This window comes from Dufourea novaeangliae, unplaced genomic scaffold, assembly GCF_001272555.1.
Source record: "Dufourea novaeangliae isolate 0120121106 unplaced genomic scaffold, ASM127255v1 scaffold142, whole genome shotgun sequence".
In the NCBI taxonomy this organism is placed as follows: Eukaryota; Metazoa; Arthropoda; class Insecta; order Hymenoptera; family Halictidae; genus Dufourea; species Dufourea novaeangliae.
Window position 1 is genome coordinate 540,332 of NW_015374026.1, and position 25,568 is coordinate 565,899.

The 25,568-nt window shown below is 33.3% G+C and overlaps 7 protein-coding genes across 9 annotated transcripts in view; 3 read left to right on the top strand and 4 right to left on the bottom strand.

Moving 5' to 3' along the window:
* LOC107189307 (AT-rich interactive domain-containing protein 4A) overlaps window positions 1–1,603 on the bottom strand; it is a 7,898-nt gene extending 6,295 nt beyond the window's left edge. Inside the window, exons 1-2 of the mRNA XM_015577801.1 lie at window positions 1,399–1,603; window positions 5–310 (exon numbers count right to left, since the gene is read on the bottom strand). Of these exons, the coding sequence (XP_015433287.1) occupies window positions 5–310; window positions 1,399–1,404 (312 nt within the window). The 5' untranslated portion in view covers window positions 1,405–1,603. The remainder of the gene's footprint in view (window positions 1–4; window positions 311–1,398) is intronic.
* Window positions 1,604–3,077: 1,474 nt separating this feature from the next.
* Window positions 3,078–5,335, top strand: LOC107189310 (protein arginine N-methyltransferase 1). 3 transcript variants are annotated; one of them, XM_015577805.1, is made up of 2 exons: window positions 3,078–3,143; window positions 3,999–5,335. In XM_015577805.1, the coding sequence occupies exons 1-2, from the start codon at window positions 3,078–3,080 to the stop codon at window positions 5,082–5,084; spliced, it is 1,152 nt and encodes a 383-aa protein (XP_015433291.1). In that variant the 3' UTR covers window positions 5,085–5,335. The 3 variants fall into 3 exon arrangements, with proteins under 3 accessions (XP_015433291.1, XP_015433292.1, XP_015433293.1); XM_015577806.1 differs by lacking the exon at window positions 3,078–3,143 and adding an exon at window positions 3,405–3,639; XM_015577807.1 differs by lacking the exon at window positions 3,078–3,143 and adding an exon at window positions 3,708–3,759.
* Window positions 5,336–6,726: 1,391 nt separating this feature from the next.
* LOC107189355 (exocyst complex component 5) lies at window positions 6,727–9,644 on the bottom strand. Its single transcript, XM_015577870.1, is given in 7 exon segments — window positions 6,727–7,123; window positions 7,125–7,664; window positions 7,762–8,068; window positions 8,071–8,225; window positions 8,302–8,879; window positions 8,964–9,407; window positions 9,612–9,644. Coding segments are annotated over 7 exon segments (2,202 nt in total). The 3' UTR covers window positions 6,727–6,978.
* Window positions 9,645–11,223: 1,579 nt separating this feature from the next.
* On the bottom strand, window positions 11,224–14,399 carry LOC107189326 (ras-related protein Rab-1A). The gene is made up of 4 exons (XM_015577825.1): window positions 14,194–14,399; window positions 12,809–13,205; window positions 12,196–12,426; window positions 11,224–11,872 (listed from the first exon to the last, which is right to left on the bottom strand). Exons 1-3 carry the CDS (start codon window positions 14,214–14,216, stop codon window positions 12,226–12,228), a joined length of 621 nt encoding a protein of 206 aa, XP_015433311.1. The 5' UTR covers window positions 14,217–14,399; the 3' UTR covers window positions 11,224–11,872; window positions 12,196–12,225.
* Window positions 14,400–16,953: 2,554 nt separating this feature from the next.
* Window positions 16,954–20,043, top strand: LOC107189308 (RING finger protein PFF0165c-like). The gene is given in 6 exon segments (XM_015577803.1): window positions 16,954–17,010; window positions 17,078–17,208; window positions 17,317–17,566; window positions 17,641–17,756; window positions 17,883–18,439; window positions 18,442–20,043. Coding segments are annotated over 4 exon segments (2,421 nt in total). The 5' UTR covers window positions 16,954–17,010; window positions 17,078–17,208; window positions 17,317–17,420.
* LOC107189341 lies at window positions 20,028–20,969 on the bottom strand. The gene is made up of 3 exons (XM_015577851.1): window positions 20,877–20,969; window positions 20,684–20,802; window positions 20,028–20,446 (listed from the first exon to the last, which is right to left on the bottom strand). Exons 1-3 carry the CDS (start codon window positions 20,887–20,889, stop codon window positions 20,234–20,236), a joined length of 345 nt encoding a protein of 114 aa, XP_015433337.1. The 5' UTR covers window positions 20,890–20,969; the 3' UTR covers window positions 20,028–20,233.
* A 1,000-nt stretch (window positions 20,970–21,969) lies between these two features.
* Window positions 21,970–25,290, top strand: LOC107189328 (adipocyte plasma membrane-associated protein). Its single transcript, XM_015577828.1, has 4 exons — window positions 21,970–22,458; window positions 22,554–22,759; window positions 23,067–23,352; window positions 23,452–25,290. Exons 1-4 carry the CDS (start codon window positions 22,349–22,351, stop codon window positions 24,812–24,814), a joined length of 1,965 nt encoding a protein of 654 aa, XP_015433314.1. The 5' UTR covers window positions 21,970–22,348; the 3' UTR covers window positions 24,815–25,290.
* The last annotated feature ends 278 nt before the right edge of the window (window positions 25,291–25,568 follow it).

The window sequence follows — 25,568 nt, forward strand, 5'->3', positions numbered from 1 at the left end:
GAGCGGTTCTCCTCAATGTAGTAATATCCCCATCATCGAAAACAACAGTATATTGACTGCAATCTTGAATTTTGGTAATTGTTGCTTCGACAAACTCCTTTTTATCTCCATGTCTGGCTTCAACAGATGCACCTACTCTCAAAGTTCCTTTTATCTGGTCGTCGGCTACAGTAGCAGTACCCAAACCTTGTTTATAAGTCACTCGGCATTTCACTGATCGTACTACTTTCCTTATCTTTGCTTCACAGAAGGCACCTTTGTATTTAGCACTTACCTCCGTACCCACTGATAGGTACGGTGGATCGTCTCCCTGTAACAAAAGAAATATACATATACAGAGTTAACATATGCAATCTATGTTATACCCACCTTCTTTATGGCATACTTATACGCACTACTTATACACTCACTCCTGTGTTGTCGAGAAAAAATCATTTAAATACGAGAACAATTGCCACATTAATTGACTCGGAGCAATAAAATAAACATACGCACAATGACAACACAATATTAATCCCGTTGATACCAGACGTTCATTATCAGGAGCTGCCACAAATGCATCGGTAATTTAAGCATATTTACGGAGGAATAAAAGAACCACTTATAATTTTAGAAGCATACAATGATACCTAGTTTTCCCACAAGCTGATATATTAACTAAAGGTATTTCTGGTAAACACAGAAAAGTTTATATATGGACTTATTGTTACTAAAAGGAATACAAAGCTTCAAGACATTTATCTGTTCTCTCATCTTCCACTGGTTTGATCAGAACATCAATCTCGTTGAATCAATATTAAATAGCTCTATATATCTATATGAAGGAAGAAAAGAAAAAAAAAATCTTTCACGAACAATGTAACGCAAGAGCCACAAAAACGCCAGCTGCCTTGCCACGACAAGCTATTGTTTATGTAGGCGGTCATGCTTCACAGGTACGAGCGATTATTCCCGGACCGGGAATGCCCTACGCTAAACAAGAATATCCGCGCGAAAGATGTTTCATTGCGGTAAGGCTCATACTTTGACGTCTTAATCGCGTTTTCAAAACGGAGTCCGCTACGTTCGTGACAGCCTGTCGATTTCTCGAATATCAGGCAATAGTCGTAACCTCTGAAGGTTCTTTAAGCGAGGCATTTGTCGAAGGAAAAGTAACCTGCAAAAGCATTGTAACTACATAACACAAAATCACGGATTTTCAACTTTCTCGATGTACACGACAGAAAGAATTGAATACAAAAAAAGAAAAGGTGAGCAAGGGAGCAAGAGATAGGGAGGGAGAGAGGGAGAGAGAGAGAGAGAGAGAGAGAGAGAGAGAGAAAGACAGAGACAGAACTCAAGTATACAATCTTTGCGCACTTGTTTCTACGTCAACTTTTCTCCCGCCTGTTTCCTTACCAGCATCTTCTAGCGCTCCACGATCCTCATATAAATGATCTTAAGACACTGGCGAACACGACACATTAAAATCGAGTTTCGACTAATACGTCGGATGTAACAACACTGGAGAGAGCACGTAGACACCGCGATTGACCCCCTTCGCGGAACCAACACTTCATGAGCCGAATGCGTACAAGCTCCTGTTCCCTGTTCCCTACTTCCCTGCCCATTTCCACCTCGACGCGACTTGTCAGCCAGCCACTCGACTCCTATTGGACGATGCCTTTGCACTTTCGGAAAACAACCGAACGAGAATACGGAATTTAAAATATCATTCTGCCTACCGATTAGCGATTACTTTCACAGAAATGAAATCGCATAAATAAAATACAATTTTTCGCTACGTTTTTTAAATAAATAAATATCCGTTTTGCCGGAAAATGAAAAGTGTGAGGGGGCCGTACTGCGCATACGACAGGGATGTATCAACGTCGTTTGTGATATCAAAATTCGGGTGGCTCTTCTGGGATGTTCGCAGAAGAAGCGAACTTATAAATTACTTCATTCGTAGCACACTTTGTAAGAACAAATGGGAACAAAGAACGATTCGTGTGGTGTTATTAAAATTTATGCGTATGTATTACGGGCTATTTGTAAGATAGAACAAGAAAGGAATAGGGTTTACGTGAGCGATTATCGTTTGTGAAATGAACTATGCTTGAAAATCGATAGTTTTCTTAAGTTATCAGTCGAAATGAGAGTTCTTTATTAATGACGTATTATTTGATGACGTATCTCAATATCCTTTGTATATTTTTCAGAGTGTCAATTTTTTCAAATCCCGTAAGTCGATATTGTGTGTACATCAGTGTACACACACACGCACACACACCACACACACAAACACAAACACAATCATACATGCATACCTACTAAGAATTGTCATTTCTATATGGAAATAGTGGTCAAATGACTCGTGGCGTCATCTGCGATGAAATGACCCAAGTTAGTAGTAATTGATATAATTTTTTGTCGTTAGATGGTACCACACGTCCATTTAGCGTATGTTCCGTAAAAACTCATATGTACATACATATTACATATGGGTGAAAAATGCAACAGACGGCGATAGTTATTGAATAATATCGATGTGCGAAACTTCAATAAATACATAGATGTCACCGAAGCACATTTCTATTTTCATATTTACCTAATATATGTAATACACTTTGTTTTTTCAGTTTTATCTGTTACAATGCATACACACTATGTTACTTACAACTTGTGTACATACATATATATGCGCGCGAAAGCGTGTATGTAAATACTATCAAGAAAATTATACCATGTAATAATGATATTGTATAACAGAAACGCAGTTAAGCTTTAATAAAAAGATTGATCTTCCATAAATTTGGTACGGCTATTGATTTTAATCACACGAAGAAAGGTATCAACACTCGATAAACTATTAACCGTATTTCTATGAAATAACAGTTAATTTCATTAACAAAGTTAACGGTGATAATGGAGCAATTCTACACAATCGCGGATAAAGCACGTTGAGCTTATCGACGAAGCGAATTTTGTTTAAATTCTCCAGGAAACATTCATTGATACAATAGAATGGTGTTTGCGAATTGCCATGGGTTTTTGTACGCTCCTGCCTATGGTCGTCTGCTGTGACGCGGAACAAAATGGCGTCGAGTAATGAAGTGCCGGTAGAAATCAACCAGAGTAGCATGTGCACCGCTGAAAATTCGGTAAGTTTCGATGGAATATTCTCACAGATAGATAGAAATAATATCTTTGCATAGTTCAGAACACATCAGTGTTAGCAGGAATGATAGGCGATACCTTACATACTTACTAAGAAGAAAAATGTTAGAACATCATTTGTCATAATAGTTTTCACTATGCCTTAGAATTTTTGGAAATAGATGGATCGATTCGGTCTGATTTTCTCAATTTTTTTTCTTTCTTTATAGCGTGTTCCTTGAGAATGCATTATAAGTGTTACGAATTATTAATTGATATTATCACGAGAAAATTTAGGTAGATTGAATTCCGTGTACAGACTAATCGTCACAGGATGGGCAGGGAAACGTGTGTGAGTGCACAGGAATCTCGACTGGTCACTCGATCTTAAACAGACGCCATTCGTTTTGGCGGGCACGTGTATACCGGTGTTGGCATAAAAGACCGTCTCCCCACAATTACGCCGATATCTAGTATTTTCCGTAACCGATGAACAACATTGTAAATAATGTTTTCTAATAATTCTTCTTACATTTAGACGCAAAGAGAAATATATATACATATATCTCTTAGTTCGAGATAATAATTATATGTCACGTGTTTGTAGATAACTGTAAATAGGTTTGTTTCACGTGTATGTAAAGCAGTTATTCTTTTTGAATTTCATTATACGTTTATTCCCTGATTAATAATAACAATTATTATTTTTAAATAAATAATGCAAAAATACCTTATTTCGATTTTAATTTCATGATTCTAACCATAGGTAGAATATTGTACAGAAAGTACATATATATATATATATATATACATATACGTATATATACTTTTAATAATTTTTGTGAATTATATTGTTACAGACATCGAAAATGGAGTCCATGGAAGTATCAGAGACCGCTGCTCCTGCATCAAACAAGGATACCATCCCATCCTCCTGCAAAGAGTCTGTCTCTGTGGAGGACATGACATCGCGTGATTATTATTTCGATTCGTATGCTCACTATGGAATTCACGAAGAAATGCTGAAAGATGAAGTACGTACGGTGACGTATCGTAACTCCATGTATCATAATAAACATCTTTTCAAAGGAAAAACCGTTCTTGACATTGGTTGTGGAACTGGTATTCTTTCGATGTTTGCTGCTAAAGCTGGAGCAGCTAAAGTTATTGGTATCGAATGTTCTAATATTGTTGAATATGCAGAAAAGATTGTAGAAGCAAATCAATTGTCGAATGTTATAACAATACTTAAAGGAAAGGTAGAGGAGGTATCATTACCAGATGGCATAGAAAAGGTTGATATAATTATTTCCGAATGGATGGGCTATTGCCTGTTTTATGAATCCATGCTGGACACAGTGCTTTTTGCTAGAGATAAATGGCTTCGCGAGGATGGTATGTTATTCCCTGACAAAGCAACACTATTTATTTGTGGCATCGAAGACAGACAATACAAAGATGAGAAGATAAACTGGTGGGACGATGTATACGGATTTGATATGAGTAGTATAAGGAAAGTGGCGATTAGCGAACCTCTGGTGGACGTTGTAGATCCTAAACAAGTTGTTACAAATGCGTGTCTAATCAAGGAGGTTGATTTGTACACGGTAACAAAAGCTGATTTAGAGTTCTCCTCTCCATTTACTCTACAAGTTCGTAGAAACGACTATGTTCAAGCACTAGTTACATTCTTCAACATCGAATTCACCAAGTGCCACAAACGTATTGGATTCAGTACAGCGCCAGAAGTACAGTACACTCACTGGAAACAAACTGTATTCTACTTTGATGAATATATGACAGTCAAGAAGGGAGAAGAAATATATGGTGTATTTTCTATGAAGCCTAACGCAAGGAACTACAGAGATCTGGATTTCAGCATTGAACTGGACTTTAAAGGGGAATTGTGCCAAGTACACGAAACTAATACTTATCGTATGCGCTGATACCTATAAGATGATACACATCTTCTTCCTTCTATTTTCGTGGATCATAAAACTGTGTAATCAAATAGAACATCGGGACATTGATTATTATTGACTTAGATGATTTAATAATGTTCAATAGTACGGTACAATGAATGGTATTATGAATTATTTAAATGATTTTAACGCATATGTAATACTAAGAAACTTAGAGACTTCGCGCTGAAGAAGCTCCGTTAATCCGGTTAGAGTTTGCAATAGGATATACTGCAGAAAAACAAAATTGATACACGACTTAATTCGAAATAATGTATATTTTCAATAGAGTATGTCTTTATGTAAGAGTGTATTACGAAGTATGAATGATATAATTTTCATATCTTTACTTTCCATAGTGACCATTTTGTATTGTATATTTTAATATTTTCATTTCCTAATTTGCATGCAACTTATATCCTTGTGTTAGAAAATTATTACCGATTTAATATCAAGTTTGGAAGATGTATGAATTTATTTGAAAAGATACACTTATTATTTACGACATTTTTGTACCGTATTCTTAACACAAACATTTCGTTTTAATTCACGTCATATGCGATATGTACCAATATATTCCTCGAAACAACATAAAACTGCTCATTTATGCAATGTATGACAGATGGAACAGTTTAACATTATATTTTCTTAATTTCATAGTAAATTGAAACTTATTTTTTAGTATTATTCCTTTGATCTGCACTTTTCTGTGAATGTGTTCAATGTCGGTAATATTTATGTCATATAATTTCTCATTAATAAAATGCCGATAATAACTTAATTTTAATAAACAACAACGATTAAGTTACTGATATCGTTGTTAAAATAAAAAATCCTACCAATTTCAAAAATACATAGGGGTTTTACATTTGCATAAATAACGATGTATTTGTTGACGCAATGAAATTTTAATTTTTGTAATTAAAGAAACAATCCAGTTTCATTAAAGTATGCATGTAAATAAAAAGAGTGCATAGGTAATTACCTTCTTTGGTTTGGTTTAGTTTAGTTTTAGTATTAAGTTTATTATGTTAAATTTTGACTTTATAAAATCTATTTTCCATGAAAAGATCAATCGCTCTAAGAACAGAAATGTTTGAAAAAATTTCCCCTTCTATTTACTATTATATAACTTTTTAATCGCGGCACGATTTATTTAATAAAATTAATTGTTGATTCAAAGAACCAAGCCATGAATTACGAACTATTAAACATATATACGAGTGATCTACATTTTTTTTCTACAAGAAAATTGTAGAAATTGACTAGAAAATGTAGTATAACAGAGAAAACCATGCGCTTTAATTGAAGCGGTACGTAATAGGTTAAAATGTATTACCAAATGTTTCGCATAACAATCGGACATCAATTTACATTGGAAATAATTTAAAGAAAAAAATATGAGAAAAATTTGATATAATAAATTTTATACTTAATTACTGTCTGTATATACACCGATTTCTTCCAAAATGAGAAAACGTTAATGAAAAAAGAAACACAATCCTTTATGATCATCTTATGTATCAATAAAATTAATACATTTGCTACTTAATATATTTGTGTATATATGTGTGTGTGTGTGTGTGTATGTATGTATGTATATATATGTACATAGTTTATCCCGAAAAAATAAAGGAATCACTACCACTCGTTAAATACTTGTCATTATGTAGCTGTAAATCGTTTTCGGTGAACCGAGTTTTGTACAACTGAGCACTAACCGAGGATTATTATACTTGAAGCAACATCCTCGTCCGTTATACTTTCATTTGCACAACGGTGATGTTATGGCTGTGCCTTTATTTGTGAACATCCTGTGTAATGTACTACAACTAATAATTAGTAGCACACGAGTATATCTGGAGATAATAAAAAGATATCACGTAGCTAAACCTTTCAAGCAGTTGGCTAACTTTTGTGTCTTGTAATCGGTTCTTAATTGTATAAAGTTTATCAGAACATTACGGTCCAATGTTGCCTGTAATAATAAAAAAATCATTTAAAGAAAAATCCATTTGGTCACACCGAAATAAAAATATTTCTAGCGTATAACATACCAATTGGTCGCCTGTGCAAACTTGTTTCAAGTTTTCTGGTTTTACCAATAACAAGTTGCATAAAGCATGTAAGGTATCGAATAAGAATGTAACAACATCGACTTCAAGCTCCTTGACACATTTACGGTACTCGTTCATGTCGCATATTGCACACATTGCACCAGCAGAATTAAACTGAAATTGTTGCAGATGATCATAAATAACTTTATGAAATCTGACCCCGAGCTCAGTCAGTACATTATTTAAATTCTTTCCATCTAAAGTATTTCGAATATGTCGAATCATTGCGGTCACGTATTGCACTACTGTTAAGCAGGCCGGAGTACTCAAAGTATCCACATCAGTTTCAGGCTTAAAGTCAGTCTTACGTTGCTCATTTTGCAAGTACACTTTTACCCAGCCAACGATAGCGTTTATACTTCTATCTAAACCTGTTTCTAATTTCATGTCAATTTGATCCAATGCATTTTTCTTCTTTAACAGACAATCTCCATGCTTTGGCGTCGATCTGTAGAAAAACAAAGAAAGAAAGAAAAACGATTATACGGTTAGTACATGTGTTTCTCCCGAGTATCGTTATAAAGTAGTGAGAAAAATATATTTACATAACAAGAGGTAGGAGGCTGCCAACAAACTGTTCTTCTAAAAGACGCACGATTGCGTTACATTGACGCACAACATTGAAGAAGTGTATCTCAGGTTGAGTTCTACCTTCAGGAATCGGTACACTTTGCAAACCTAATTCTAACGCGTAATCAACGTGTTCGTTTATTAAATACTGCAATAAAATCTCAAAGATTTGAAGTGCATTTGCCGGTATCTCGTCGGGCTTTGATAACAATTGGCATCTTTGAAATGCCATTTTACTTCTCTGTAATAAAGCGATTGCAAGCTCTTCCGACAAGAATGTTAGATATTTATATTAGTTCGTGCACCTAGTACCGCTTGCAAGTCTCTCCTTAATTCTTGAAAACCGCCTATTTGCAGCTGTTTTTTCTGGTGATTCTTCGATTCGTAGTACTCGATGAGAAGAGCTGCTGATCTCTCCCTTAATGCTTTCGTTTCTATGCTACAATAATTGTACAAATTAGTTCAATAGATACATATATCATATTGAATTAACCATTAATTAGTTGTAAACTTACGTAATGTATGTATCCAAATATTTTTGAAATATATTTCTAGTAAGTTTCGCTAGGTAAGTATCGTCGGTACCCATGTTAAACATTTTCAGTTCCGTGGATAATTTTACGGTCCTCGTGTACAAATCATACAAGTTACTCAGATATTTCTCAGGATCAGTTTTGTCGGCTAATTTAGCGACTGCGTATTTTTGAAGTCTCAAATGATAGATATTCAGTAAAAACTTTGCCATCACTTGTTCGGGATTCGTGAATACCTGTTGCATCAATTTATGGTACTTTGTACACATTGGTATCACATCTTGGAAAACATCTTTGCCCCCAAACGAACCCATTTGACTTTGCTCGATAAATGCATCGATGCATTGGGAATATCCTTTAAAATGGGCTAATACCGAGGCTAGTTCTTTCATACGATTGGCATCTTCTCTATTGTGTGCCCTGACAAACTCTTCTATCAGATTTCTTTCAATTTCATCGTACTTGATGGCAATCTTTTTTTTAGCGTGTTCAAATTTCTCGGATGGTAACTCTTGCGAAATAAGGTGGAGCTTTTGTATTACATCCGCTGCTTCGTCCGGCTGTAATCGAATAAACAGGTTTAATTAATAGAATGTATTATTGCAATTGCACAAATATCGAACACATTGAACGGATATCATTACCGATGACTTGTCTGTAAAGATTGGATCAGTCAAAGGCCCGGGGCTTAAGAAATCCGAAAAATGTCTCATAAGCTTCTGAGCCTCGACGGCTCTGGCTCGAGGTGTGTTAACGCTTTCCAACTGGTCTCCTAAATGCAAGACCTTAGTTGCCACGAGGTTTATTCTCTCGTCTAATTGGTGAAACAAATCGATAGAATGTTTATTTCTTTCTTGTAACTCGAGTATTTCAAGCATATGTCTTGCTTCCTCGTCCTTCAATGCCACTTCAAGTTTATCACATTTTTTCTGCTGACGTTCCTGCAAGACTTGTAGATCTTTGATTGCTTGCAAAAATGTCTCGTGCACTATCATGGGATTGAAAAACGTTTTTCCACCATCTTTTGTAATGTCATTAACGGTTCTCCAAGCAAGTCTTTCAACAAACTCCTCGGAATCGAAAGGATCCTAAATGAAAAGAACATTAATAAATCAGGATAATCTTTCGATGATTCATTTGTTAATGGACCTAATCTATTGTACATAGATTTATAGCTCTACAATCTTTTTTATGTATATCATTTTTCGTGACACAAAAAAATCAAATTCAGAATAAAGAAAAATCATGATGGCTGTCACTTTTATTGTTTAAATGATTTAACAGTAATTTACCTGCTCCAACTCCTTCATATATTGTTGCATCATTTTGACGAAATTTGGTTAACAGTTGTTAGGTTAAAATGAATATAATTATAAATGGTTTCACTGTAAAATAAATAATGTTATATAGGAGTGATTGTTATTGTTCGAATGATTTAACAGCAATTTACTTGCTTCACCACGCTTCATACGTATGTATACCGTCGTTCCATCAGTTTTAATGACATTTTCGTGACAGTTGCGAGGTTACAATAAATACAGCTATAATGTCACTGTAAAACAAATGTACATACACTGAGAGGATCAATAAAATATTATGCGAAAATAAGTATATTTCTATGAAAACTGGTTGTTAATCATATATCAATAACTGTATATCTTATATAAAAATCAGATGATCGTATGTACGACCGTTTGACAGATCGCGTGTTATTTGTATACATATATATCTAACTTTACCACATCATATCAAATGAGAACGTGTTTGTACGAAATATTTATAAAAATATCAATAAATAGTTATTCTATGTTACATATTATATACATTATGTAGATAACAATACTATCACGAACAACTGACGCTATATACACACATATGTACGTATGTATGATATATATATATTGCGGATATTTACGCAAAATTTACAGTTTCAAACACTAATTAATAGAAATGAAAATTGGTGTTTTATTTACTATAATAGGGGTTTCATTAAGTTATTAATAATTTACATATATATACGCATACTATTCAATTTAATTAAAGTTTTTATTTTACTGGGATTTGCAGGTTAGAAGATACTATATTGTAGAATAAATATATTTATATACATACATATGCATGCATATAAACTTCCGCAGTCTATTTATAACGTACACATGGTTTTATTTTTGTAATCATACATCTAAGTGTTACATACGACCTCGTTACGAAGAATTCTATACATTCCTATTCTTTAATCGATACAATAAACTAATATATTATATTGCGGTAGAAACATGTAGTTATTCCGAAATATACTTATTCCATCATAAAAACTTTTTTTGTTTTAATAACAATACAAAAGCGAGATTAATTGTAATATCGGTCTTTCGTACAAAATATGTCTTTTCTTCCTTTTCAATAAAAATTAGAATTAATACATGGTGTACAAAATCGGTTTTGGTATTACCATTGTGTCTTATAAAGTCGCACTGAAGCAATCTAATCTATCAATCTTGAATTAATTCGACTATAAGAAAGTAAAAACATTCGAATAACAAGTGTGCAATCTGAAATAACATTAACCGGTTGATCTCGAACAGCGAGTGGAACCGATTACAAAAGAGAAGCGGTGTTTCAGCTGTATTTTTAATCATAGAAATTCTTTCTTATGAAACAAATAGCTTTACGAATATGCACTTACTCTGTAGAAACGAGACAACGGATATTGAATATTCATCAAGCGCTCGAACACTTTTTAAACGACACGTTATTTATAATAGGCAAACGATGTTGTGAGCATCGCAAGTAGCAGCACATGTTTAATAAAAACTTATGTAACTCGTATAGGAGCTACTAGTTGGAACATGTGTAACTTTTTTATTACCATTGTACACACAGGTATGCCATTTGCGATTTTGTATATTAGTGTTCAAATATTTATTAATATAATGTTATTAAATTACACTAATGAGCACTGAAAAAAAGAGGGAGGCAGCAATGACGTCGTGTTTCAGTACAATATTAATCTAATTCTTGTTTACCTCGAGAAAAACGTTTGGAATAAAATATGGAAAAATGTTCGGGTAGTACAAAGGGGCAAAAACGACTCCCTTTTTCTAAGAGACAAAAAAACATTCAATAATACATGTTATAATTATACTAAAAAATAAGAGTGCTTATCTTGTAACCACGATACACAATATTATTTAATTTACTTTTATAAACTCGAATCGCCGTTAAACATATCATTGCGTGAGATCAATGACCTTCAATGCTAATTTGACGAATTCCCCTATGATTGATTTTCTTTTCTTTCTTCCTTTTTTTTTCACTAGGTATTGTTAGCGTGAGAAATGATTAATCATATTCTCCTTTCATTGAAAATGAAACGACAGAACAAAAGTTATTTTTTATTCAACTCTGTAGCAGAGTTAGTGGTCCATATTTCATAATGCTTCACACCTCCTTTTGTTTTATTAATATAAACTGAAACTCCCCATTATCTTTTGCATTTCTTCTGGTAATGTTCTTTCTTTAAGCAGTTACAAAACTGCTACCATAAGATGTCCTTCTGTAAGTAAAAAATTTTCCAATCAATATCATAGTAGACATTCTTCATTCTGTTTTCTTCGATTGCTACGTTCATTGCCATATGAATTTTTTATTACATTCAGTGTATCATAATGGTAGAAAATTTGATATAAAATTACCGAATCGAGTCGTGTTCCTATACTTCGTCTACTCATTTGGCTTATGGTTACATATTTATGGTGTCTGATTGATAGTACCGAAAGGTAATAAATATTCATTGATGATGGCCATAGTGCCTCTAGCAATTCCAATGACATTCAACGTGTTAACAATCTTTCGTAGGAAATAATAAACTTTACTCACTTTGGTTAAACAGATGTAAAATTACATTTCTCAGCAACACCCAGATTTAGTGGACTCGATTGGACGTCCGTGTTCTATTTTCACCTTGTTTGCTGGATCACTGTTACCACTGGATGGAGGACCCACTCTGAGTTTTATTTCCGCAGCCATTGTCATGAAAGCTTGTTCTACGTTCATTGCATTTTTCGCGGATGTTTCCAAGAATGGAATACCAAGTTGATCTGCATATTCCTATTGAGACAATGATCACGACACAAATTCATTGAAATAATTTTAATAATAAACCCTCCATAATCCAATTTAATTTTTATTCTTCAAAAAACTTTTGTTTACTACCAACTAATTGAACAGATAGAACTTAAATTTTCAATTATAAAGGTTTTATTTATTCTTTCTTTGTGTTTTTTTTGTTTTCAAAATAGATTTTCATTTTTAAGGACACACTGGACAATAGTATGACCTTAATTTTTTAACTTGCAAATGAACAACAATATTGTAATTCTCGAGTTAAAAATACTTTCTCATTTGCAGAATAATGGTAGAACTGGTATGTAACATTAAAAACGTTACACCTAGCAATAGAGGGTTAAGATTCTCTATTTGATTTTCTCACCTTTGCTGTTGTGTAATCAATTACTTTCTTAATATGAAGATCGCATTTATTGCCGACCAGCAGCTTATTAACATTGTCACATGCATAACGGTCAATTTCTTCCAACCACTGTTTAACATTGTTGAATGATTCTTGATCTGTGCAGTCATAGACAACAATGATACCATGCGCACCTCTGTAATAAGAGCTTGTAATTGTTCTGAACCGTTCTTGACCAGCTGTATCCCAAATTTGCAATTTTATTGTCTTGCCATCTAGGTCAATTGTTCTTATCTTGAAGTCTACTCCAATGGTACTGATATAACTTTCTGTGTATGTATCATCGGCAAAACGAAGCAACAGACATGATTTCCCAACGCCGGAGTCTCCAATTAAAAGTAGTTTAAACAAATAATCACTGTAAAATAACATTATTTTGTATATAATCGTACAAAGAATATTTTTTTATATTATAGAATTAATAGACGTGAATGTGAGCACTAGTTCTTATTCTTTAAACGTGTGAAGCAATTTAGTAATAAAAGAAGCAATACAATTATACGGATAGCTTAACAATTTAGTAGAAATATGCTTATCTTATGAAATACAAATTAAATGTGTATAACAAGTTAACAATGTATTATGTTTATAATTACTGTAACAAGCATAACACATTGTTCACAACGTAAAAAACATAATTACACATAAGAGTTACTATGTATATAATAACGTAACATATCACCTAAATACATATAGTATAGACAAACATTTTAATGGAACAACACAAAGATAACAGAATCTATCTGAACAAATGAATTTTCCTTTACCCATGCTACAACTCTCTAAAGATCAAAACGCCAAAACTGATTTTTATAAACATTTCCTATAATTCTCCAAACTATAGAAATATTGTACATTTGATTCTCATTAAGAAACAGTTCGTCAATTCTATTTAAAACGAATGAACTTTGCCTCATCCTTATTACAACTGTCTAAAGATCGTACTCCGAAACTATAATTACGCGTGATATCTCTGCTAATCATCCAAACTGTACAAGAATTTCGTATACTTGATTTTCACCCGTGGATCAAAAAATCGTGAAATGTGTTTTGATCAGTGCAGAATGGAGAAAGCACAACAGAGCATAATTTTCTGAAATATGGCCAGCAAGCATAGAAAGAGGAGAGGGGTAAAGGGAGGGGGAAAGATGAATCTGTCAGACGGCGGACGTTAAAGAGAATTTCCTTGTATCAAATGTAACAAAGCAGTACACGAATGAACTAGATTCAACCTGTTCGAGTGTGAATCATCGCTAAAGCTGGGACCAAAACGATTTTTTACGTTTTATGAACTGAACGTTCTTCGATGTACACTTGTGTCTGCGCAAAAAGAAGTCTTTACTCACTACTCGGGATTCATTGTGGACATGCTCAAGCTCAGAACACGTTCACCGATAATGTGTACCGCCGTTGAGAAGATCTACGTCGGAAACACGAAATCCGTTCGAATCGGTAACGTGACGGCACGGTATTCACGGATCACGTACTGCGACACGAAAGAGCTGTAACAATGGCGGTCACGGTAACTCCCTCCCAGAGCAACGAATCAGACGTCCACCATTGACGTAATGCCAGAATCGCCAGAATGGCAGCAGGTGCTGTTTCACTCTGTTTCACTCCCTCTACTCTACTTGGTTCACTTGGACGGTGTATCAGCGATTCGGTACGTGCAACACGTCTTGCGCATTTCTCGTATAGATGAGGTTTACACGGAATTCATGGTGTGTACAATCGGAGGACAGTTGACATAAGTACATCATTCGATAGCAATTATTGTCAATATTATTCACTATTTACCTACTTATTTATTGCTAGTTCCGTTTTTTAAAAAATATTTTTAGTTTTTCAATAAAATGAGCGCCTTAACATAGTGGCGTCATCTAGAGAAAATAACATGGTACTAATTGGCTGACAACTTGGACGTTTCTCCATAGATGGCACCTCGGTCTTTTTACGATATTTTTCTATACACAGGGTGTCTTGAAAAACAATGGTCTTCTTAAGAGAACTGGTAGAGATGGTGAAATAAAATGAACAATTTCCCGTTAGTATGGTGCAGGAACTGTAACAACTGTAACAAGTGAAGTGTATTATGTTTTCAAGTACATGTACATGTCATGATCACGTTATAACAATTCTTATAATGTTATAACGTTTATCCGATTAAATATGCGTTTTTGATACTGTATGAACGGACCATGCGCAAGAGACCCCGTGTGTGTGTTAGAGATGGCGTGCAAAATCGCTAACGGTGATTTATCACAGTGATCGCCGAATCACGATCACGGTCGTGATTTAACTTCATTCACAACCGTGATTGCGATTTTTCTATCTTGGGTGAATTTGCTCACTGCGATCGTAAGTCCTTGATCTTTAAACAGAAAAACGTATTCAATATGATTTTACGATGAATTACATTACTATTCGTGTTTGTAAACATCAGTAGAAAAAACAAGAAATTCTAAAAAAATGATTTGCTAGGTAACATGTAGATTATAATTTGTAATCATTAATTTATTCATTATTCTTCATTGTTTCTACTTATTCCTTCACTTTATACGATATAACCCTAATTTTTGTTTTGATGTCGTTAATGTGAAATATACAAATTATATATCGCGTGTAAAGAACTGTTAGGTTTCTCCACCAATAAGAAACGATCACGGGAAATCACGAATCACTGTGAAAAATCATCGTGATTGGGAACGAACGTGATCGAATCACGAGTGATTCACAAGTAGCAGTTCACGCCATCTCTAGTGTGTATGTGATGTGGGGTTATAGAACCCCCTGCGCAAGAGACTCTGTGTGTGTGATGCGGGGCAATAGAACCCCCAGAACATGCGCAAAAGATCCCGTTTATGTACGAGATGTATATATGTATGCACATATTTATTTGTCATGTATATAGTATATAGTTTATACTATATATTTAAATAAATATATTAAGTATAGTATTGTATTTTATTCTCTCTCAACGCAGAAACAACTTTTGTGTTGGGTATGTTGGGTATCATTGTTTAGGAAAATATAATTCGATATAAGTAGGTATCGATACCTTGGTGGTATCGATTCAACCGTAGGTGGAACGACGTTATTACAATGAAGTACAATAAGGGTGGATAATGTGGGATAATGTGTGTACGTGTGTGTATGTAGTAAATAGATCGCAAGCTTCGATTATTTTTAATTAAATCAATGTATATTATTGTTCATAACGCAATGGAAAGAGAAGTCAGTGTATTGCTATCGTTTTTTTAATAGTACTAAAGTATCCGTCTAGTTACGTATAAGTAAATGTGTTTGCGAAAACAAGATCGTTAATGTTACACGCAGTCACACGCAGCCTTGCGTCCTCAGGTGAGAGTATGTAAATAAGTTGGTATATTTACGTTGTCAGCTGTCAATTTTGACAGTAGCGTCAAATGTGAAATTTGTTGCAATGAAATTCTTTTTGCCGATTACTGTATATTATCACGTGTATTTATTCATGTATCTGGATTGTATAACTACATGGATATTTACGTACATATCTACTCACTAATCGTACTATTCATTGCATAGTGTTTGTAATGCTTATGAGTACATATATATATTAATTTGAATATAATATAATATAAATATAAAATATATAGAATATATATATTCTATGTATTTGTAATTGTTTTATCGTAACTGTAAGTAAAAACTTACATTTTTATTTTCTTTATGCTGTTTACATACATATTTAAGTTTAAAATGTTAGTATTATATTCTCACATATTGTGAACTGTGAGTATAATTCATTCTTGTAATGGAGTATTATGTTAAATATACTTTTTATATTTTTTTCAGTGAAAGTTATTCAACTTTCTGCTAGTGGTAGAAGTGTGAACAATTTTCATTAATGTCCTCCATGTTTCTCAAAGATGGATCTTCACATGAATTGTTCTTTCAAAGTGTAAACGGATGTAAATTGAAGCTGGTTGATAAAAGTACAAGAACTGAAAATGTTATGAAATTCACCTTATACAAAGACACGCATCTGAATGTCAATGTTACTCTTCTTTTATTATTAACAACATTCTTTCTGTGGAAAGTATTTAACATTTTAATACCATTTGCCTGTTTTATATTAATTTTAATACTGCAGTGCATTTGCTTCATTACTTCTGTAAGAAAAGGTTTGTCTAGCAATTTTATATCTTATAAGTGTGTTTGAATTATATTGACTTCTTCTTTTATTTGTAGATACACTAACATTGGTAGAATCTGTCGGTATATATACAGAAGGAAAAAGAATATTTTGTGGTCTAAGCTCGTGCAAATTTGTACCTTGGGAGACAGTGGTAGATATAGTCATCAATGAAGTTATAACAGGAGTAAGTACTATACTTAAATATTCCAATATGGATTGATTAGAATCATTTCTACAGGTAGTATTACAACAAACTATGTATTGTATAACAGTATTTCATATATATTTACAGCAAAGGGTTATATATTATCTTACAATTATAGTGAAAGAATCAGTAGGTGGAAAAGATTCAATAAAATTAATCCCTTTGTTCCAAGAGTTAATACCCGAGAGAAAATGCCTGGAATATATGTACGAGAGACTAGCTGGTTTGATTGGGTGCACCATAGGGAAAATTCAGTTTTAATAGTGCCTGGTTCATACTGGTTGTGTCATAAAAAGAACATATATAAGTTTATCTTTCGATATCATCGCACGACTAGGTAGACATCACAGATAGATCTAACCACAATACATTATTACCAAGATGTAAATCTTCCATTCTGTATATTTGTAGGAATGTACAGCAGTTTACTTTCGCAAGGGAATTATTGAAAGTAATTCGAAGGATTATAAAAAATCCACCGCGCCATGGACAACAATTTAGTACAAACAATCTTTTAGTTACCTACCGTATCCTTTTTTTTCTCGATTCAAAATAAATTTTCTGTACTATAATATGTATAAGAATTATCTATTATGTAGAAAGTGTGTAATCATTATTAGAACTTTCTTAACTATAACGAACACTGGTCATAGATCATACATTCTGGACTCGACAGGATAAAATATTCGCAATGACAAAGTTCAAACAGAGATCCGTTGCCGCATTTTCTTACGCGTTTATTCTTACCATAAAAGTAATCTCACTTTTAGAAAGCTTAGAACAAAATACCAGATGTGCTGTAACATCTTGTTCCGATCAACCTTTAATTTTGAATAATACGAATTCAACGCAGTCTTCTGCCAACGATCTTCCAGAGCAGAGCAACCATCGCAATAATATGCCGGAGGGAGTACTAGATTTAAAAATTAAGGATATTACTACTCAATTAGACCATCGCTTGACAACGATATCAACGGAAGGATCCGTAAATATCGCGAGTAGAGAAAAATTCAAAATAGAAAATGATTGCACTCCAAGTGGTAGACACTCAACTACATTCCCTTTTGAAGACGACAGAATGGTTTCCAGTGAATCAAAAGATTTAAATTGCGAAAATGATGATAACGAATCACTGATGATAGATGAATGCACCGTTGAAAACGATGTGAATAAACAGAATGGCGATTCTGTATCAACCAACACACGATCGGAAGATTACCGTATCAATATTTAATAGAAAGAGAGATCGAGGATGCAAAACGTAATACATTAAATTCCATTGCTTCGTGCAACGATACTAAGAAACGTAGAAAAGATGAAATGAGTGAAAAATACCCCTCGTCCCCTCTGGTGGAACTACTTACAGATTTTGATCAAACTGACGAAGTATGTTCCGGTAAAAAGAGAAAGCGAGCATCAAATAAAATGACGTCACGATCTTCCGATATTACAGATTTAGTAATGGAAGGATTAATGTTTACAATTCGACAAGGGGAAAATACTGTAGCAGTTATAGAGCAGAAAACGAAACTGGAGGTGGATGAAGTATTAGAAAATTCGGAGAAAATTGAGACCAAAAAGGGAGAAAAATGTTTACGAAATTCTAGTTTGCTCGGATTGGAGAACTTAATAACAATGATTGAATCATCAAGAAATACTAATGTCGAACAAAAGTATCAAAATACAATTACACAAGAGAATCATACGTCCAAAGGCACTCATTTTCCTAATGCAAGTTTAAATAAAGATTCTAATACTGCCAACAAGAATCAGTACATTCAAGCATATGAGAAAAATGTAAAATTTGCAGAGGATGAAGATTCACAATATGAAGAGGACGAGGATGAGGTTGAGGAAGAAATAGAGGAAGAGGAAGAGGCAGAGGAAGAGGAAGACATAATACCAGAAGCATTACAAGATCAACTCTTTCAGCCGCCAGTACATTCTTTTGAAAAAGTTAATAAGTCTGAAGACGCAATGATAAATAAAGACCTATTAATGGATGATACAGATACTGATGTGTCAATCAGGTTTGGAGTAACAACTGAACGTAATCTTGTCTTTAATAAGACACACGAATCACAATATAAATCTATGCCTAATAATAATACTAATAAATCTAAGTCCAATGTACCGACCATAATTTCAAATCAAATTATTACTACAGATCAAATACCTCTTCAGTTACAAAAAATACTTAAAAATAGATTATCAACAAGATATACTTTAACCAACGAACGTGAACGAAATGAAAATAATATGGTTGACCATAAAATGCAAACATCCGAACAAAAAGATATTAGTTTTCATGTACAGTTGAAAAATCAGAGATTAAATTGTAATACACTGGAAAGTACACAATCTTTGGAGAACCGTCAGATTTCTCTGGCCAGTAATAGCGAAACTCGTGAAAGTGTATCATCGGTGGTATCAGCGGTAGAACAAAAAGATCTAAATATTTCAGAAAACAGATTGAGAGAAAATGAAGAAGAATTACAGAAGCAGTCTGTTAGTACCGATCGAATAGAAGTGTTATCTTCATCTATAGTGCAAGATGTTACACAGGAATTTTATCAGGATCTAACGTACTTACAGAAGAAAAAAGACTTGACTAATCAGTATCTGAATCTAAGATCAAGAAGCAAACTGACAAATACACTACGAGATACACATACCAGTGAGGCGCGCGTGGAAATGATCAAATTCTTTCATGATATTACAAGAGGTGCCAAGGTTGTTGTAAAACGCATGAGTACAAAAAGCATTCATAGTATAATTAAAAAAAGTTCCTCGTTAGCAACAAGCATGCACTGAAAATGAATTCTTGAACATGGTTTCAGAATAGTCTGCAAAAATGTCGCATAATTTATTCAAAACATAGTTCATACTTAAGGAATGAACATATGCTTAAGATATTTTGTACGTGTAGTTCATTCGTTGAACATGAACGATGAATAAATGTATAACAATACTTTGGTTATTTTATTTTTTATAAGACACTGATTCAACTTTTTAATAATATATTAGTCTTGCATGTTTTTTCCCGTTCAATTTGTTCCATGACAGTTTTCAGATTACCTAATTTGTCTATCATTTCTTGCAATTTATGGTCCAAGAAGTCAAGGCATACTTTCTTCTTCCAGAAGTCATTATCAAAATGTATGCTCTGCCCCAAAACATTATTCGTTATATTTGATTTTTGTGTCACGTTCATCATCTGCAAAAATAAATGTTCAAGCGTAGATAATATGTAGTTAAGGTATTCAATAAGATAGTTTATTAATCCTTTTAATAACTGAAATAATACACCTTAAGTATCATGACTATTTAGACTAAATATATATATTGTTTATCCAAAAATATGAAAAGTATTAAAGACTTGCACATAAATATAACCAGATACTAAAAGTGTTAAATAATGAAGTGTTATTAATTCAGTAAAGATCATTATTACTTGTATTTCATTTCTGAGTTGGATACACGTTCTTAGTTCATCAGCGCATCGCAGTGGATACCGCTCTCGAGCATCACACAATTCAAACAAAGCGTCTTCGCATTGTTGTTCAAGATCGTCTGAAAGAAGAATTTTAAATGAATTTATGCAACTATTTAGGTATCCCGCAATTATTTCTCTTTTACTCACTTACCCATTTTAAACATATATTTACAATATATAGGTATGTAAATAGTTTTAATATTGTACTTCAGAATCAGTTTCGGTTAATTTAGGTTAATTTAAAACTGAAATGATCTGTTCTTACGTCATGCGTGTGTGGCGATTGTAGAGACATCTTTCGAATTGGCCTGTAAAAAAATACAAAAGTCAACCGCTTGATTTTAATTTTTTAATAATCTTTCAGTACTTAAATTTTGTATTTAAATATTATCGCGATTCATAATGTAATATAAAGAAATAGTTTTATACCTCAATATTATTGACCGATTAAAGTCACTTTAATAAATCTGTTGACCACTTTAATGACTTTGCTAGATAGAATAAAAAGGAAAGACAAACAATGACAAGAAAAAAACGGAAGATTATGTTACAATTCAAAGCAGCACAATCACTCTTTGTTGAAATGTAAATTAATAAATTATTTTATGATAAAATGAAAAATGAAATATATAATAACAGAAATAGGGTTTTTGATTTAATCAAATCAACATATTATGGTCATTATGCATTTATAATAATAATAATATATATAAATACATAGGAATAATAGATGAGATGTAATATCGTTATTACAATGTCATCTAATAATGAAAAATACATGACTCTACTCATTATTCATTCTTTATACTACTCTAAAACATTTTCTACTTAAAAAAATAACTTAAATATTCATTAATCATGTATTTTTCATTATTAGATGACATTGTAATAACGATATTACATCTCATCTATTATTCCTGTTTAACTCTATACTGTTTATCAGATTTATTTAATGTAAAATTAAGACTTAATAATGTTTAATAATGTTTACTAACAATTACATTTTATTTACAACCTAATAGAATCTTTAATAGAGTAAACAATAATATATTTGCGTAAACATTCGCCGTCTAATAATGATAAATAATAAAAAAAATGTTTTCTATATATAACAGCAGTCGTTAACATAATGAATGTATTCATTGTATCATTTTAAAATTTTTAACATATTATGTGTAATTGTGTTGAGAAGCATTATCAACGTTACTTGTCGATGAATATTTAAATTGTGTAGTCACCGATGAAATTGATTGTCATTTACGAAAAACGAAGAAGCCAATCATAAAATGTTTGATGAGTTGGAGATAAAAGACAATTAAGTAGCGAACGGAAGCCGATAATATCCACATCTTCCGTCTGCGTGGCAGGTATTTGGGCCTACTTTTGCTGACATTGGCAAAGATGTGCATTATACCGCATACGATTCACCGCCATTAAAGTCGTGAATGCCGTTATCTGCACCGGCAAGAAACAGTTACGTAAAAGTAGTTTTTCTTTTTCCGTGATACTGACTGCAGCGAGATGAAGAGGTTCTAGCGGAGCTCTTAGTCTTCTTGGCAGTTACTTAGAGAATAACATATAAATAAACACGAGAATAGATACATACTGGGAATACATGAAATCATGGGATATTTAAAGTCCATCGGTACTATAATCATATACATCGGTCTCTTCGCTGCTGTTATTACTTTTATACCAGGTTTACCTCCAGAAGCAGAATTTTCTGAATACAGGTATGATACTTATTTTTCATTTCGTAACAATAAGTATAACAGAAAAGTATACAAAGTTCGTACGCTTTTTATAATAAATATAATAAATGTTTCAGTATAAAATATCCTTCTGAAACACGGAGTCAGTTTGAGCTTAAAAATCGTCTGAATGGAGCAGAGGTGTTATTTGCTGGAGAACTCAAAGGACCAGAAAGTTTTGCTTCGTACAATGGAGAATTGTATACTGGTATACGTGGAGGTTATGTCGTTAAAATCAATGGCAACAGTATTGTACCAATCGTGAAATTCGGACAAAAATGTGGTATGTATTTAGAAGTAATTTTCAAGAAACAATTTTAACTTTTTGGCTTTAATTTTTAGAATGCAATCAGTATTATTTAGATCCTATGCATAAGTAAGATGCTTGTATAAATATTTCTTTTTTAAAAACGATTTCCTATTTTCTACATATAATTAATAATTTATTTTCTATTTATATAAGAATATACAAGTATACATTTTATATAATGTTTGGCACGTAAAACTAATGGTCGAGGAACTTTTTCAATTGCACAGTATTTTCTATTTGCCCATAAAAATGAGTTGTAGATTGAAAAATATATTTGCAGATGGTTTATGGCAAGAAGAGAAATGTGGCAGGCCCTTGGGTTTACAGTTCAATGACAAAGGAGAGTTGTTTGTCGCTGATGCCTATTATGGTATTTTCAAAGTCAATGTGAATACTCGACAATACACAAACATAGTTAATAGCTCTGTACCTATTGATGGAAAAGCTCCAAGAATTGTTAATTCTTTGGATATTGCTAAAAATGGAGATATCTATTGGACTGATTCTAGCACAGAATTCTCACTTCACGATGGAGCTTACACATTCTTGGCAAATCCATCAGGAAGGTAAGAATTTAAAGTTTTGTATCCATGTAGCCGATGACACATTCTGCGGGTCATGACAATATCCTTTAAAATGTATATAACTTTATTACACTGTTATAGACTTATTCGGTACAATGCTGCGACAAAGAAGAACGAGGTATTACTAAAGAATTTAGGATTTGCAAACGGAGTTTTATTAGCCGACGATGAAAGTTTTGTGATTGTTCTGGAATGTCTTAAATCGCGAATCATTAAATACCATTTAACGGGTCTTAAAGCCGGACAACATGAAATCTTGGTAGAAGCCTTGCCCGGTTTACCAGATAATGTACACACGGACGGACAAGGTGGTTTTATAGTATCTTTGATTAGCTATGTAGATCCTGATCATCCTTTCCTACTTCAATCTCTGATGCCACATCCATACCTACGGAAGATGATCACCAGATTTTTATATCTGATAGAAACTCCGTTTAAAATAGTACAAGATGTTTATCCAAATTATTATGCGGAAAGAGTTTTACATTCAGTAGGTTCGTTTGACGCTTCCAAAGTTCTTGATTCGATGAAAGCGTCTGCAGTACTTAGAATAGATAAGGCAGGAAATGTTTTGGATGCTTTGTATTCAGATGATGCAAAAGTTGACAATATATGCTCTGCTTACATACTCAATGGATATTTATGGCTTGGTTCTCCTTGGAATGAATACATAATGAGAGTTCCATTGAAACAAGCGTTTCCAAATTTAAAAGAAAGTCAGATATCGGCAAATGTAAAACAGGAAATAGAAGAACCGATTATAACAGTTATGAACAAGCCTGATGTTAAGGTACAAGCAAAGCCTTCAAAATCTAAACGATCAGTACAAGAAACCGTTCCAAAGCCTACAACAACAACAATAACAACAACTACTACTACTACGACACCTAAACCCACAACAACTACAACGCCTAAACCTACAACTACAACACCTAAACCCACAACAACTACAACGCCTAAACCTACAACTGCAACACCTAAACCTACAACGACAACCACACAGAAACCAACTACTAAAGCACCAACAACTCAAACAATATCAAAACCAACCACGGAAAAAGTAGCACCAGCACAACAACGTCCTACCACCACCAGCACTACCACTACCACTACTACTACGAGTACTACTACTACTACTACTACTACTACTACTCCGAAACCGCCTCCATCAACGCAATCTCCTTTAAAAGCATCAGTAAATGAAGCCAAAAAGGAGAACAGAAATGAAATTAAAAAGGAAAATTTAAAAAACACGAAAAAAGAGACTTCTGATAAAAAAAATGTTAATACAAAGACATCGAATACAAAAACTGAGTCAACAGAAAAAAGTGAGGAATCTACAGTAAAATCGAAGTCTGAAGAAACTGTAAAAAAAAATACACGTGAAACCCAGTCTGAAAAATCGAAACCAGCCGGAAAAAAAGATGATTCTGAGAAAAACTAAAAAGTACTTGTACGTCCATCAGACAGTCAGCCCAAGTTTTGCATTAAAACTTTATTCTATTCCATTCTATGTTAAAAGTTCTGCATATTTCAGACATATCGACGTAATTGTTTTAATTTCACATGCTTTTCTAATATTCTCTACATTCTGCTATTGTAAGGATATAGAGCAAAGCTGTACAATTTTTACTTCCGGAAAGTCGCAGGCTACGGGGAGAGGCTTCCCACCATACCGCAAGCGATAGCCTCTTGTTCTTGTCAATTCTTGTGTATTGCGAAGACCCCTTCCCGTAGCATGCGACTTCCATACGCAGGCTGCCTGAGCCGCTTAGTGGGGGTACCCCGGGAGTGATAGACTGATTACGGAAGTAGAAGTCATGCAGCTCTGTTGTTATAGATTTCACGTTTTATTTCTATATCACTAATACTGTTCCGTAAAATAATATTGTAAGATTATCTTATTTTGTTGTAATTCTCTCATATATGCGGTAAAAAAGAGAAAATGCATTAGAGACTGTGATTTAGATTTGTACATACAGTTGAAAATAATGTTGTTTTTGCAAACTTTTCCATATCGCGATACATTATAATATACTAGTATCGTGTTTAGTATACGTATATAAATATATAGGGATATGTATTTTGTAAATTATAATTTTATTTAATTGTAGAGCAAATATGAGGTCCAAATAGAACAAGGGAAAGAATATTTTTGTTATAGCTATTCTTGTTGTTTTGATATAAACTGATTAACA